Raw genomic sequence first — 15,928 nt, forward strand, 5'->3', positions numbered from 1 at the left:
CCAGACTAAGTGGGAGAGTCTAGACTCCCGATGGCATTACTCTTGCCATCTCTGACACTCTTAAACTTGCTCACTGTGGATCCAAGGGGAGGGGGGAAATAATAGTTTTAAAAATATTACTTTTTCTTAATGGCTTTTAAGATTTGTTTCATTCTAGTACAATAAGTTTACTGGTTTATATGACATTACACATTTTCTTCTTCAGGTGGATGTACTTGGAAATACACCGAGCCAAAATTAAACCCTTTTTGAGATTTCACAGCCTTTTCCTTCATAAAAACATGAAGAATTACTCTCTACAAATGCAATTGTTATGGATTATCCTAACTTTCTTTATGTGGAAATGACAATATCACTGAGTTCAACATTTGTACGTTATATGTTTTCAGGTTTGTCAGCTCCCACCAAAAAATAAGAGGGGGCTGGCAAAAACTATATATGATATGGCTAATAATTTGAATAGCTGGGGAACCCCTCAAACTGATTGTGGGGTTCCATTGGCTTGGGGTACAGACAAATTTTATTGCACAGATAAATTTTGTATTGGAAATGCCTTTTTATAGACACTGATATATGTGCTCCTTTAAGTTGCCTGCTTTATGGAAATGAAGAAAGGGAAGGGGAAATGGCTCCTCTGCACCCTTTTGAGAGATAAAATACTGATTACAAAATTGGAAGGACCAATAATCTTCTGTGATGCAATGGATTGTGGATTTTGCAATGCCTTTGATATATATATGGGTGGCTTAACACCAACTTAATAGTTACTGGGATATTGGGTCTGCTTTTGTTGAAGCCTGTGTAGAATTGCTAGAAAGCTGTATGCATTTCATACAAATCCACGTATATTTATTTAAAATGTGGATCAATATTACTTTAACTTTGGGTACCTGTGAATACTGCATCAGGCACCCTGTTCTGGGTGCCATTGGAAATGCCTGTGGGTGCTGCACTGGGGACCCCCGTTATAATGGTTCTGTAACTACCATGGATCATAAGGCTGAGAGTTATTCCTTGCTTAAGTCTAGAACACTTTGGATGGTTCAGAAAGAAAGGGGTGTAATTGGAAACCTGCAGCGAGGAAGTAATTGTTCAGTTCTTGTGAACCCAGACTGAAATCTAAGCTAGAGAACAATGTCTGGGAATAGGGTAGGCTTGTAAAGTTTCCCTTGTATTTGTGGTGAGCCCTATTACCATGTTTGTATTCTAAACCAAGGAATTACAGAGCTTGGCAATATTACTATCGAGCTCTGCAGTATAGCCAAAGCTAGGCACACAGAAGTGAGTGGGAAGGAGATGCAGCCTCCTGCCCTCCTAGTGGTTTTCTGACTCCAGTGGCACCACAGGCCTACCCGCTAAGTGCAGCAAATCCACATGCCAAACTAGGGAATTAGGAGGCTCAGTGATCGTACCTCCCCTTTCTGTGGCACCCGGCACGCTGCTCTGGCTTTGCCTCACGTTGCACTGCATGTGTGTTACTGGATAATTTGTACAGTGGTAACAAGAGACATTATTCACAGGGAGTGTACAGTTAGCTTTTAAAATAGCTTACAGGCACTATTATTTAGAGCTTATGTACTCCTTTCCCCTTGCAACCAAGCTCTTCCGTCAGCTTTTCACAATGCCAATTAACTTTGTCCATCTCTTAGCTTGTTTATAAAGGAGGACACACCCTTCTGCACTTGCTTTGCAGCATTCAGGGGCTGGATCTTAGTTCTGAAGGGCAGGACAGGGTCAGTAGGCCAGAATTTTTTTTTTTTTTAAACTGGCTAACCGTTGCTACTTTTGCAAGGAAAGACATGGGTTTCTATTTGAACTCCAGAGATTTAGGCACTCCTAAGACTGCTATTCCATGTGTATGGCTATCCAGGGGCCCTTATATCTGCTGTGTCAGCCCAAGAGGGCAATCCTATGGTCTCCCAGATGATGGGACCATCGAATTCCTCAGAGTCCTGGCTCCGACGTGCAGTGATCCACACCCTTGCAGCTAGTGCTGAAAGAACGACACTGTCTACCCTCCCCCCCCTTACCCCCAATCACAAATGAACCTTGGAGTAGGGAAAAGGGTGTGCTGGAGGCAGAGAACTGATTTACGAGTACATGTTTTCCTACAGGTGTCCCTAGCTCATTCCCTTCCCCTCCCTGTGCTGTTGATATGGCTGAAAATGGCTGTCTGGGGAGAATATCTGGTGCAGGGCCCACAGGGATTACTGCTGTCACCCTTTGGGCTGAGCATAGGCTGCACATCGGCCTCCGGACTTGGTGGTGGTGCACATCGCTGCTGGTGCTCCAAACTGCTATATTTGGTGGCTTATTGCATCAGTCCCATCAAGTCACGTATGACTGGTAAATGGATAGATTTGTTTCATTTGGAAGTTGGCACTCTGGGCCCATTTGCAGAGTATCAGTTATTGCCTAGGACAGGTCCTGGAACATGGGTTTTGAGGAAGTTTTGTGGCTTTGATTCAATTCCATCTAGTCCTGTGTGATGCATAAGTTTTGGTTGGTTCGGCTTGCTTGGAAGTTGGTGTTCTGGTCATCCAAGAAGGGCTTCAGCTTTAAAATATTTTTCTCATGTCTCCAACGCATCCCACTGTTTCAGGCATTTTTCTTTTTCTTTTTAAGTAAAACAAGAGGTGGTTCTGCTTTGAGTTTCAAATGGTCTGGAACTCTGGATGACTCAGATAATTTCTGACTCCTCATTTAACAGCAGCAGCAAAATGATTCCTCACCTTCCGAAATTATACTGCTGAAATGGAAAAAGCTGCAAGGACAGTAAACCCTTCTGGTACACAAACTGCATTTCCGGGACTCAGAGTTCTTTAATTCTAAGCCCTTTGTTCCAATCCCACAAGCCTGAGATCTGCTCATCTCTACAATTAAAGATTTTATTCCAAGGATCGGGCTAAGCATCATGACTCTAAATCCTATACACGCTGCCAGACCCTTCGTATCGCAACACACGTGAGTTACTTGCGAGCAAGCCCCACTGAACACAGTGGCACAGTAATACATACTATAAACAGGCACAGGATTGCAACTTGTATATGGATTGTATATGCAAGTAAGTGTGCATATACAACCGAACCACAGGCTACCGTACAAGCTTGCATTTCCTCGCTGTTTGGTCCCATTGTTTACAAGTGCAACCCTCTCCTAATACCCAGCTAATACAGACCCTCAACCGGAGCGCAGCACGCATCGGGTGCGGCAGACACGCCCCGATGCAAATGTGATGTCAAGGTGACACCGGAATCACGGCGCTTCTTGGGTGGTGGCCTGGGGTTCGTTTTCGGCTGCAACGCACCAGGAAGGCGGGGTTGTGAGGCAAGCCCGCTCGCCTCACCTCTTTGTTCAGCGCTCACACAGCGAGCGTCGCCCGCCGCTGCCGCCGCGGACGGAACGATTTGCGCTCCCTCGACCGCCCAGTGCAGCCTGAGCCGAGCACGGTTCACGTGACCGCGCCGGCGAGGGAGGCGGAGCAGGTAAGATGGCCGCTGCCGCCTGCAAGGAGAAGCTGCTCGTCGAATGACACCCGAGCTCTCGTCCCGGGCCGCCGCCATCTCCTCCTCATCCTCATCCTCCTCCTCCTCCTCCTCCTCCTCCTCCTCCTGTGTCTTTGACTCCCCTTCAGCTGCTGCCGGTGAGGAGAAAGGGGGCAAGCCAGGCGCAGGGGGCGAGGGGCTTGGCGAGGGTGGTGGTCGGGTGAGCTGTCAAACAAAGGGAGTGGAGCCGCCCTGCCTCCTTCATTCTACCTGGCCTTTATTTTTTATTTTTATTCTTTGGGCTCCCCAGTTCTCAGCCAGTGGCACGAATCGCAGATAGTGGTGGGCCTGAGAAGATTGGGGAGAGCTGTTGGGGAGGAGGGTGCTGAGTCAGTGGGCTTGTGTCGTTGGTTACGTGCGGGTGGGGTGCCTCTCCGCCTTAAGGCCTCTACGGGAAGCCGTCGCTCCCTCCCCATTCATCCTTTCGATCACATTTATGACGTGTGAATGCTCTGGATTTGCCCTTTTTCTGTCTACAAAACATCCATTAAATGGGTAATGACAGAACAGCTGCACTGTGCCTTTTGACTGATAGGGCTGAGTTGGCCATCGTAGAAGCACCCTTGGTCAGTACTTGGCATGTGGTAAGACATTCCCATGGAGTAGCCATATATGAAATCCTATACTGAGTCGTCTGAATTGTATAGACTGTAATCCTTTAACTCACTTGTCTGAATTCAGTGAGGCTTGCTTCTATGTAGGCATGTATAATTTGGACAGTCACAGCATAGTCTCACACATGCACCCAGATTTCTTGTGGCACATGACGGCCTTACAAAGTGCAATCCTATGCATGTTTGTTTAGTCATAACCCCCCCTGAGTTCAATGGAATTTATTCCTAGATAAGTATATATGAGACTGCACCCTAACCCTTACTGTTATACGCATCCACTTTGCTACAATACATTTGTTAGTCTTTGAGGTGTCACTTTTCTATGGTGGATATAGTAATTCAGTTTTTGCTTGAGAAAACCAAGCAAGTAGTTTACAATACCATAGCATATTGAAATCTTAACTAAAATGTTAACTCTCATGATGCTTTAAAGATTAAACAACTTGGTCATATGATAATTTTCACCCAAGTGTGTATAGGATTATAGTCTTACTGTACTATAATTGTTCTTAGTCTAGAATCAGTGTTATCAGTTTCCAGTGCAAAGTGTGAAGAACATCTTGGCACATTATCAGATGAGCTACTGGCACAACTGTCTGTTCTCAGTTTGTAGCTGTCTAGGTGCTATTTTAAAAAAGTGCCTAGTGGGTTTGTGGTTTAATGCAAGACTGAAGTGAATAGTTGGAAGCAATGTAGATCTCATTTACCTCTGAGGGGATTATAGGCCTGATATTAGTCTATTTAGCATTTTACCTTCTAAACAAAAAGTACCATAAAAACTATCATACCAACACCTTTCAAGGACATTATAATTATGAGTAGTGATGGCTGCCTGCATCAGTTAAGCATGTGCGATGCAGTTGTTAATGCCAGTGAGTGGCATGTTTTTGATGGAGAATATTATTGGTTTTGGTAATCTTCTTTGGTGATTTGAAAGCAGGAGAAGTAACATCTATCCCATTGTCATGGTCAGATCACTTTCTGTTATGCTTATTTCTCAGCTGCCTTTCCCCCCTGCAAGGGTGGGAAAACTATCAAATTGGTCTGATGGATTCCAATGAATTTTAGAGAGTTCTGGGGAGATTTTCCTGAGGGTATGGCTAGTGCTTTTGTTGAAGCCCAAGTGTTTGTGTAGTGCAGAGCTGACTTGGACAGCTGACATTAGTGTGCTCAATCAACCTGCCCCTCTGAACAGAGCCCAGTCAGCTTCTTGGTATACTTACACCTGAGCTGACAGCAATGAAGCAAAAGAGAAATGGCTAGAATGCAGCAGAAAGAAAATGCGTGTTCAGACTGACTGAATGTGGGTTAGAGTTAGGGTTACTGGGATTTATTGCTCTCTGGCTCCCATAGGACTCTGTTTTGTTCCCATGCTATTCAACATTTGCACAAAAACTGCTGGGGAGGTTATTTGAAGGTGTGGGCTGAGGTGTCATCAATATGCAGATGAAACCCCTATCTGTGTCTCCTTCTCATCAAATTCAAGGAAGACGATGTTTTTTCTGAATCAGTGCCTGGGCACAGTAATGGACTGGATGAGGGCCATTGAAACCAATATTTATTCCAGAGGTACTGGATGGAGTAGTGTTAGCGGGTTGTTTGTATGCTTGCTAAATGATTTCAACCAGCCCTGGAGGGGAGTGCACTCCTCCTAAAGAATCAGGTTTGTGCTTTGAATGTGCTCTTGTATTCAACACTGTGCACAAATAGACTTTGTGGCATGGAGCACCTTTGATCAGTTTAGGCTGATATACCAGCTGTGTTCATATTTAGACAGGAATAGCCTAGCTACAATTACCCATGTACTAATAACCTTTCAACATATGATATGTTATATTTGGGGCTGCTTTTGAAAACAGCCTGGAAAGTTTAGCTGGTGCAGAACAGAGCAGTGAGATTGTTGACAGAGACTGGCCAACATTTTCATGATTATGCCCATACTTTTCCATCAGCACTGACTATGAGTGCAGTTCTGGTTCAGTTCAACATGCTGGGTATTAATATTAAAAGCCATAAATAGCTTGGGGCCATTTTTCTGGTAGAGACACCTGCTCTCATGTATAGTTGCCTGAACTCTAAGAACATCCTAGGTGGACCTGCTCTTGGAGCCCCCTCCAAAGGAAATGGAGGTGGGTGACTATTAAGAAAAAAATCATTTTCTGTTCTGGCATCAGGTTGTGGAGGCACAACTAGAGCTTCACACGTGGGCATCTTTCTGGCAACAGGTGAAGACTTGCTTATTTTCTAAGGCATTTTAGTCCTTCAGGTTTCATTTGAATTCTGTTGCTGTGTTTTAAATCTCTGCATTGTGGCTAGGTTTGTTTTGGTTATTTTAATTTTATTGTAGTTTTAAGCTTTTATATTTTATTTTTATTTAATCATTTTAATTTTTGTGAACCACCCAGAGATCTTTCAGTTCCTGGATGGTATGAAAGTGTAATAAGTAAGAAATATTCCTAGTCTCAATATAGGCATGACTACAGTATTTAAAGTAGTATTTTTTTTAAAAAAATTATGGATTCAGTTAGGATTTTTATGTAAGCATAGTATGCTGCTCTGAGATAAAGCATATTCAGCATTTTATAATGTTCATCTACTTATGTATCATTATACAGTGGATTTTTTAAGCTGACGTTGGTTCTTTTTCACTTATCTTTACAAGTGCCGATGCTTTGCATGTGAATTGTACAATAACAAATGATTGCCTTATGGAATGATCCTGTGGTCTCCAGACATTGTCTGAGATTCAGCTCCTGAGTGCCAAGACTGGAGCTAGTGCTCTGACTGCGGAGGTGATCATTGGAGCTCTAATCCCTCACTCCCACCCACTTGCAGCTACTACCAAAAGAACTGTGCCAGCTGCTCTCTGTGGTTGTGGAAATGACCTCAGAGAGGGGTTCAAGGTTGTATTTTAGGTGCAAGGAGAGACTGGAGTGACCAGGATAGGAACTATCCTGAAGCCTCTACAGCCTCCTTTCTGATGCCTCTACCTGAAAACCGCCATCTAATGAAAATGTAGAATGTCTCTGCTACTTCTTCTGCTCTGCATTGGATGAACATGAGCCTCTGAGTTTGGGGGCTTATGGGCGTCTCCTAGGACTGCACCCTTCTGCATGCATAATATTCTTAGTAGCTGGTTTGTAGGTCTGTCTCTAGTCTTTCATACCAGGGCTGCATTCACACATAACAACAAGCCATGGCATTAATCACATGTTATGTTTGCATACTGGAAGCATGGTGAAACATGCCACCAGATTTGTGAATCACCACAGAGAACCAACAGCCTTCAAGCATTGCTTGTTCTATGTGAAGCCAGTTAAAATGTTTTTCTGTGTGGTTTTTTTTCTTTCCCCATTTCAGCCAGCGAGTTTGGTGGCAAGAGTGGCTGTGGCATTTTCTGCTACCCTGTCTGACTAGCAGTGGCTGAGCTGCCAGTGGACAGGGCACTGATCGGCTGTACTGCGTTCCATGGCTTCTCTGCCAGTGTGTATCCCCAGTGCCCAGCTCCCTGCTGCCTAGCTGATTGCCCATCGTGTGTGCTGTCAGGCTGATTGCTTATCTGCCTACTGCGGCCACACTGCCATATCCCCACCTGGCATGGCCTCACATGTGAGCGTTCTGAAGCATCTCATGGGAGGTTGTGATGTCACTTCTTGCGTGAGCCAGCGTGACCTCATGCAAGAGGGCACAGCATTCTCATGCAGGAGGCCCCACCAGGCAGGAGGACAGGGCAGCTTGGCAATCCAGCCAGGTGGTGGATAGGCTGGTGGTTAGCTGGGTGGGGTGTGAGATAGGTGATCTGGCCAGGCACTGGAAAGCACGTGCTGGGAGGGAGGACTGGGAACAGTAACTGTGGGGTCAGTCATGTTTTTCCAATGAATAGATGGGGTCTCCGTGGACCTCCCTGCTACTGTAATTAATAGACGGGGCTCCACAGAGCACTGGAAGAAAACAGTGGCAGCCAGTTGAGAACACATCCAGGGGAGCATGTGAACCAATGTTGGAGAGACAGGCAGGAGCAGTGCATGCTGGGAATGGTTCCAAACTGCAGGTGCTGATGGGATGCATGCCACCATTTGGAGGGAAGATGGGGGGACATGGAGACAACTCATGAGTAGTTACCTCATGAATCTGAACACAAGACACAAGGTAAGGTAACTTGGTAGTATTCCTTACATTCTGTACCACCCGATAACAAAGCTGTGTGGCTTTAACATAAGAAGGGCTTTCAGCTCTCAGCAAGTACAGAGAATTTTAGTTTTAGGCCTTCCTGAAGCTGTGCAAGAATAACATTGCTTGGCCTATTGATCTTTTCTTTGCATGGGTATGTGGCAAAAAGGAGTGGGAACAATATGGTCCAGCTACGACTTTGTGTCATCAGGCTATGATAGGAAAATCATGAGCTCTGGTCTGGCTAAAAGCAGAAGTCCTAACTATAGCATTTCCTTTAGAATAAGAAACATGACACATTCTGCTCTGTCATGCAGCAAGTCCTGAAGCAGCACCTATTGCTCCCTCCCGCAGTTTCACTGCTAGATTGACTCCGCTGAAGCTTTGGGATGGCATCATGGGGTTAGTTCAGGAGTGGCTTGAGCCAAAGCTAGTGGTAGCAGGACTTAGAGATGAACATGGGTAGGGACACCGCTTACCTTTCTTTCTGTCACTTGCACTCTCATTTTCATTCACGGATTCTCTTACGTTGTCTCTGCCTGGTGCATTACCAGACAGATTGCTCTTGTCAGACCTGGACTGACCACTTGCAGGTGGTTTTTGAAACTATGCTGAGGGCTACATATAACCGTAGGAGCACATGCTTGACCATTCCAAGGTTAATGGCTTGAAAATTTGAGGAATATATCCAAGCATGAGTGCCATAGAACAGGGATGAGGATGTTGTTGGATAGATCTCCCATCATTTCTCACCACTGGCTATTCTGGCTAGGACTGATGCAAGTTGCTGCCTAGCATATCTGGAGGGCTATACATTCCCCCATGCCTGCTGTAGTGAGATGAGTGCAAATATCTTTTTTTTAAAGAAATTTTATTAAAATTTTAAACTAATACTAAAAAAGATGAGTGCAAATATCTTCTTTAGATAGGAGGTAGCTACCTGGCCTCATTTATGTTTTTCTCTCCCCTGCCTTGTTTTCAGTCATTCTCCTGAGTTCAGGGAATAACTCGAGCTAGAGCATCCCTCGGCTCTCTGGCTTGAATATGGAACACATTAATTGCAATGCTGAATGGAAACAGTTGTTTTGCTGTCGTTCTGCTCAGTACAGAACCGGTGCCTGGCCGAGGTAATAGGCTGGATGAGGGCCAATAAACTGAAACTCAATCCAGACAAGATGGAGGTCCTGTTGGTGGGTGGTTCGGGCTCCTGGGTAGGTGACTTGGACTTGTCCTGAATGGGGTTGCACTCCCTCTAAAGGACAGGGTCCTCAGCTTGGGAGTGCTCCTCGACCCAGAGCTGTCTTTGGAAGCTCAAATGACTGTGGTGGCGAGGAGCGCTTTCCTTCAGCTTTGGTTAATCTATCAGCTGTGTCCCTATCTGGAGGACGATTGCCTAGCGACAGTGACACATGCATTGGTTACTTCCCAATTGGATTTCTGTAATGCGCTCTATGTGGGGCTGCCCTTGAAGACAGTCCGGATACTTCAGATGGTGCAATATAGAGCAGCCAGGTTGCTGACAGGGACTGGGCATTATTCTCACATAACTTCAGTCCTCTACCAGCTTCACTGGCTCCCTATCGAAGTCCGGGCTCAATTCAAGGTGCTGGTTATCACTTATAAAGCCCTTAATGGCTTGGGACCTGGATACCTAAAGGAACACCTCCTTCCATATTTGCCCTCCCGCCCCGAGATCGGCAGCAGAGGCCCTCCTCCGGGAACCCTCCGTGAAAAACATTAGGAGGCAAAGTACCTGGAGGAGGGCTTTCTCTGCAGTGGCGCCCCACCTATGGAATGCGCTCCCCAGAGTGGTCCGCCTGGCGCCATCGTTGTTTTTCAGCGCCAGGCCAAGACCTTTTTATTCAAACAATATTTTAACAACTTTTAATATCTACAGGTTTTAATTTTGCAGCCAGGGTGAATCTGGATTTGATGTGCATTATTTGTACAGTTGTTTATTTATTGTATGGAAGCCGTCCCGAGGCTTATGCGAATGGGACGGCATACAAACATTCTAAATAAATAAATAAATAAATACAGAGATGATGAGTTTTTTTTGTCCTCAGCTATCTTGAGTTATCAGTGACCAACAAGATAATGACATAGCAACATATCGGATACAGCTTTCCTCTTGTTGGCTATATAAAGCTGCGTAGCGTAGCATCCACGATCTGTCACAGAAGGGTATGAGTAATGAAGATGTGGGGGAACAGTGTGATCCTTCATCCCAAAACTGGTTCACATCCACTTGCAAGTTACAACTGGGATCCAAAGAACTTTCTTTCAAAGTAACAGAGTAGCCCTGAAGCTTTAGTCTGTTGCCCTTTTCTCCAGCTTGATACTCCCCAGAAGATTTGGTCTTTGACTCACAGCATGCTTCAATATTGATAATATGGTTAGGGTTCATAGGACTAGACATCCAAAATATCTAGAGTAGAAAATATGCTATCCTTTTGTTTCTAGTTCCTCTTTATATAGCATGTTATTTTTTTCTCTTAAATCAAGCTTAAAACCACATATGCAAGATAGCTGTCAAATCCCTTTGCCATTTGTTTACCATAGAGTTATTCATATTTGCTCCTACAAGGTAAGAAGCAGTAATGGGAATGGATGTCATGCAAGTGAGTGAAGCCATGCAAGTAATTATTTAGTGCATAATTCTTTCTCTTCTCCATATCCCCCCAAGTATTGCTGGCGCCAGCTGCCCCTACCTCTTTCCTGGGTACTCCTGGCCTTTTTGAAGATCATCAGCATATCTCCATGCCATGCTAACTGCCTGTGAGAGTCTAATATAAAAACATCTCTGGTAATCTGGACCTATTTGGATGTTTTCACTTGTCTGTGAAAGTCTTGGCTAGAACCTGGGATAGCTTCACAGTGGTGTGGGAAACAGGAAGATAGATGGTATCGGGCTGGAAGAAAGAATGTTTCCATGTTGTCCATGATGAAATGTTACTTTCCCTATCTGACAAGGTGAGCGGTACACTGAGGACCGATCAGGCTATTCTGTTAATCAGTAGCGTTCGGTGACTTGACTTACCCAGTGTAATCATAAACGACCAATATCATGTTTAGACATATTTGAATGTTTGTTCACTGAGCCTCATTGTGAATACCTATGCAGTTTAACATCTATTGGGAACAAGGTCATTATGATGCTGAAGGTTAGTTGGAGAGTTAGCGTACATACAAGCATAAAACTTTATGTCTGAAGAATTGAAAGACCATTTCTTGGGTTTAGGCTGACCCAGAGCAGTAAGCCTTATCTGTATTAGACAGGAAGTGCCAGGTTTACAAACACCACTTTACTTGGAATGCTGCTTCAGCAGCTGGACTCGCTGTCCTTCAGGCTTCCTTTTGTTCAGCCTTACAGCATTGCCTCAGAATCAGTTTTCTAGGGATTGCTTTACCTATTATGTCAAATGCATGTAAAGTGATGTTGCCACCTTGATTCCTTGTGCAGATATCTATGCTACACATGCAGTGAAAAAACACACAACAGTGTGCACACACCTCACTCTTATGTAGGTATACTCTTTTATACAATTGGTATCTTAGTGGAGAACAATCTTATGGGGTGCTGGCCCGGAGAAAAATCTTACGGCCTCTGGGCCAGCATCCCAGGGACCGTAGGATTGTTCGTATTTGCTCTTATGAGGTTAGAGGCAGTGCTTCCGCCTCAGAATGGGGACTCAGAAATGCAGGTTTCCTCCCTGCCCCTTTGCAGCCGGCACGGAAAGAATTCTGCAGGCTGCCTACTAATGTTGTAAAAGTGATGCTGGAGGAGGAGGAAAGGGGACATTCCATTTGGTGTGCGGAGAATGGAGTGGCCAGAATATCATTTATTCTAAATCTCCTGCAGTCTCCTTTCCTTTTCCTATGAGGCTTTCTTGCTAGCCGGCTAAAAAAGCCCATCTTGCAAAAACTGCAGGGAAGGTGAACGGAAAGACAAAAATCATTTCCATTGTTTCTCCTGCGCTACACTGGATGCTCACATGCCTCTGAGTTGGAGCATTTTAAATCTCCAGGGTGCCCTAAGGAGGCCAAGACATACAATTCCTGCCTGAAAACCTTTCCATATTGACCTTGAGTTGTTCACCTCAGCTATCTGTGAAACATCCTTTAGGAACTTTTGTGCAGTGCTAGGCAGATACCACAACTACTTAAAGGAGTGTGTGAGCTTCATGTTGGCTCTACTGTGCATCAGCTGTATTTCATATTTTTGTTGTGATTCACCTGCCAAAAGGTCTGACTACCACATTGTGTTCTCAAGCTTGTGTATTTTAAGAAATGTGTTATCAAGATTGTTTATTTTGGATTTCTTTTTTTTTTCTTTTAGCAACACAAATATGCCTTCCTTTAGTTCCTTCTTCCCTCTCATTATCTTACAGCTATGACCATTTCAAACAAAGTACTACAATTCTGGTAAAACAGGATTTTTTGCTTAAAAGAAATGGCTGATTTTCATGTGTCATAGCTTTTTGAAAAAAATGTTTTTAAAGTACAATCTATCCTAACAGATTGTTGAAGCGAATCTTTTCATATTATTGCAGTGCCAGTTACTCTGTGAATTTTCAAGATTAAATAGAGGCTATGGAGTAAAGTAAGTCACAGTAAAGAGACGTCTCTGCTGACACAGCAACTAAGATGGTGGTTTGGAATGTGCAAAATATATTTATAGTTAAATATCAAAGGATTTTCACTTTTTGGTGGAATATATGTTAGAAGCGTGGATGCTTCCATTAGGTAGTAGCTTGCTGAGAAGCTTAGCAAAAAGGAAGGAAAGACTGCAAATGCCAGATTTTACTCAGTGGTAACTTTGTTTATCTTTCAAATTGTTGTGCAAGCAATTGCTTAGTGTCAGGTCAGGGTTGGCAAGGCATAAACTGGGAGGCTGCTGGTCTGTGTGTTTTAATATTTCATATTATGTATTGCAGAACATATTTCAGTTTATAAAACATTTCATTTTACTAACTAAGTCAAATTAAATTTAAATATTTGAATTCCCCCCAATAATTGTTAATAAAAATGATGCCTGGTTTCCAGCATTTCCTGTATTTATTGTATCTCTGATACACTGTCAGTTTTACCAGACAAATTACCTCTATTACTCTGAATACAGTCATACTTTCTGTGTTAGTCTCTTCATTCTGTAACAGATTTTCAATCTCTGTACTGTCATTTCTTTTCAATCACTGTTTTCTTCAGAATAAAAACTTGATGGTACATTAGTGACATGTTAAAACCGAATGTCTTGCTCACAGAAATAACTGCCATCATTGGAACACGAAATTTGACTCAAATATGGCAAGTCTGATGTCCCAGAGCTTGGTGACATATGTAGAAGAAGAAAACGTTCCTGCTTTGAAGGCGTTTCTTGAAAAGTGCAAGGATGTCGATGAGAGGAATGAGGTAAGATAAATTCACAAGAGTTCTTTTAAAATTATCCTGACTTTTAAAATAACCAACAAATAGTTGCTGCTTTATGTTATAAGGTATACATTTGAGAAATAGTAGGCCGGGAACGTTAAGCTTAGTCCTTGCAGATAGGGTCATTTTTTGTTGCTGCCGCCATCTTTCTGACAAACAACCCTAGCCAATATTATGTCTTTCTTAAAGCTTGTATTGAGTTTTGAAATAGCCATCTTTCATATTAATGATACTAAAATGAGGAACTCCTGTCCATTGCAGTTAATTATTGCTATTGGTTTCTCTCTGTGTGTGCCTGTGCGCAAGAGGAAGAGACAGAGTCTTCTTCTAAAAATCGGCATATACAATTTTGAAAGTTAAGAATTTAATTGGTATTTCCTACTGAAAACACTTCTAGTCTGGGTCAGGAACCATGTGTTTTGCATCCAGAGCTTTTTGGAGTGATGGATGGATATAGTGTACAAATATATTTGATACAGTAAGTATGTTCTCACACAGGAAATGAAAGTTACAGCCCTAACCATCAATTGTCCTTTTGTTATTGACCTATGAATCACCTGTGTGAAGGATCAGACTCTGAGTTTTGCTACGCCTGATATTTCCTTACAGTGCAATTCTATGCATGTCTAAGTTCCATTTATTTCCGTGGGATTAACTTTCAAGTGGGATGTTTTTGTCCAGAACTCTGCATTGTTGAGAGATGAACCATCGAGAGTTAGTGCTCATAGCGAACTAGGACTGGGAACTAGCATACATTTATGATTATGCCTTATTTAACTCATGGATAGTTGTGACATTTGAACCTGGTCTAAGGCATGGCTCACATCTATTTGATAACCTAGAGTATGAATTGAGTATGGGTCATCATTGATTTGTGGGGGGTTATTGATTTGTGGTAGATTGTTACATGTGAACCTTGTATTATAGTTTAACTGTGATTGGATATCCATGAAGAGAAGGTTTGTTGTTAGATTGTGAACTTTGGGATGTTATGGTTAAAAACCCATGGTTAAACCATAGTATAGGATTTGCACAATTCACAGACAACCTGTTAACCTGTACTCACTAAGTGAAAAGATACATATGCATGTATATATGGCCAGTAATCTCTCAGGCAAACATGTTTGGGTAGATAGAGATTTTTTTTTTAAATGTATTAGCTCATCCTTCTATTGTAGATCTAGCAAAACCAAAACACATTTTCTTAAGACCAAGGAAATATAATCTTTTTGGATGACAGTTCCCATTTGGTATAACTGAAGAACAAGAAGAACACTTGTAAATAACTCATTCAGCGTCAATGAATAATGACTCTTCATTTTGCTAAATCTGTTTACTTGTATCTTTCTAATAGTGTGTTCAGGAGATGTTCTAAAATTTCTAACTCTGCATTAGGGATGGGCAGAAGAAGAGCTTCAGGTGTTTCGAACTTCAGCTCTCAGCTTTACTTACCATTTGACATGCTGGCAGGGGCTACTGGGAATTGAGGTTCTGCCCTTCCCTTCTCTACTGTGTAGAATATACATTCTTTGTATGCCGTGCTGAAACAAAACATAATATGATCAACAGCATCTAGTACAGTATGATCTAGTACAGCACATAACATTCTAGTGCAGACCCTATAGATGCATGTAAGGATTTGCTCTTTTCTAAATAACTGTAGAAAATTTACTCTTTTCTAAATACACATGTGTATTTTTTGTATACTTACAGAATGGTCAGACTCCATTAATGATAGCTGCAGAGCAAGGCAATTTAGAAATTGTCCAAGAATTGATAAAGAAAGGTGCCAACTGCAACTTGGAAGATTCAGTAAGTATTGAGAGGATAAACTGGTGCCGTACCTCTCTCCACCTCCTGCATGCCCTGTCCTGCAAAGTTCCCCTCCTCCTAATGCACCCCCACTCCCACCAGCCCAGTTTAGTATCTTGAGAGCCCAAAAGGTACAGGAGGCACTGTATCACGTGCATCTTCTGCCTCACCCAGTCACTGATCAATAATGGTATCTGGGGCAAGGACTCAGAGTCACTCTTTTGAAAAGGCTTCACTACTTCTCCTGGCACGGCATGGCATTTTGGGATGTTTCTAGGTAAGAAATTCCTACCACCAGCAGTTAGAAGTCACTATCCAACTATAATATGCAATAAGAAAAAAGGTGGAAGAGGTGGT

The 15,928-nt window shown here is 43.1% G+C and overlaps 1 protein-coding gene across 10 annotated transcripts in view; it reads left to right on the top strand.

The window, feature by feature from the left end:
• Positions 1-3,493: 3,493 nt before the first annotated feature.
• Positions 3,494-15,928, top strand: part of KIDINS220 (kinase D interacting substrate 220) — a 67,703-nt gene continuing 55,268 nt past the window's right edge. For 8 of the 10 annotated variants that reach the window (XM_044418498.1, XM_044418489.1, XM_044418463.1 and 5 more), the window contains exons 1-3: positions 3,495-3,643; positions 13,594-13,741; positions 15,473-15,571. In XM_044418498.1, coding sequence (XP_044274433.1) covers positions 13,634-13,741; positions 15,473-15,571 — 207 coding nt within the window. In that variant the 5' untranslated portion in view covers positions 3,495-3,643; positions 13,594-13,633. Of the gene's footprint in view, positions 3,644-13,593; positions 13,742-15,472; positions 15,572-15,928 lie in introns of all 10 variants that reach the window. The other 2 variants (XM_044418453.1, XM_044418480.1) reach the window with 1 other exon arrangement.

The sequence above is a fragment of the Varanus komodoensis genome, unplaced genomic scaffold (assembly GCF_004798865.1).
Source record: "Varanus komodoensis strain SLA01 unplaced genomic scaffold, ASM479886v1 scaffold10, whole genome shotgun sequence".
In the NCBI taxonomy this organism is placed as follows: domain Eukaryota; kingdom Metazoa; phylum Chordata; class Lepidosauria; order Squamata; family Varanidae; genus Varanus; species Varanus komodoensis.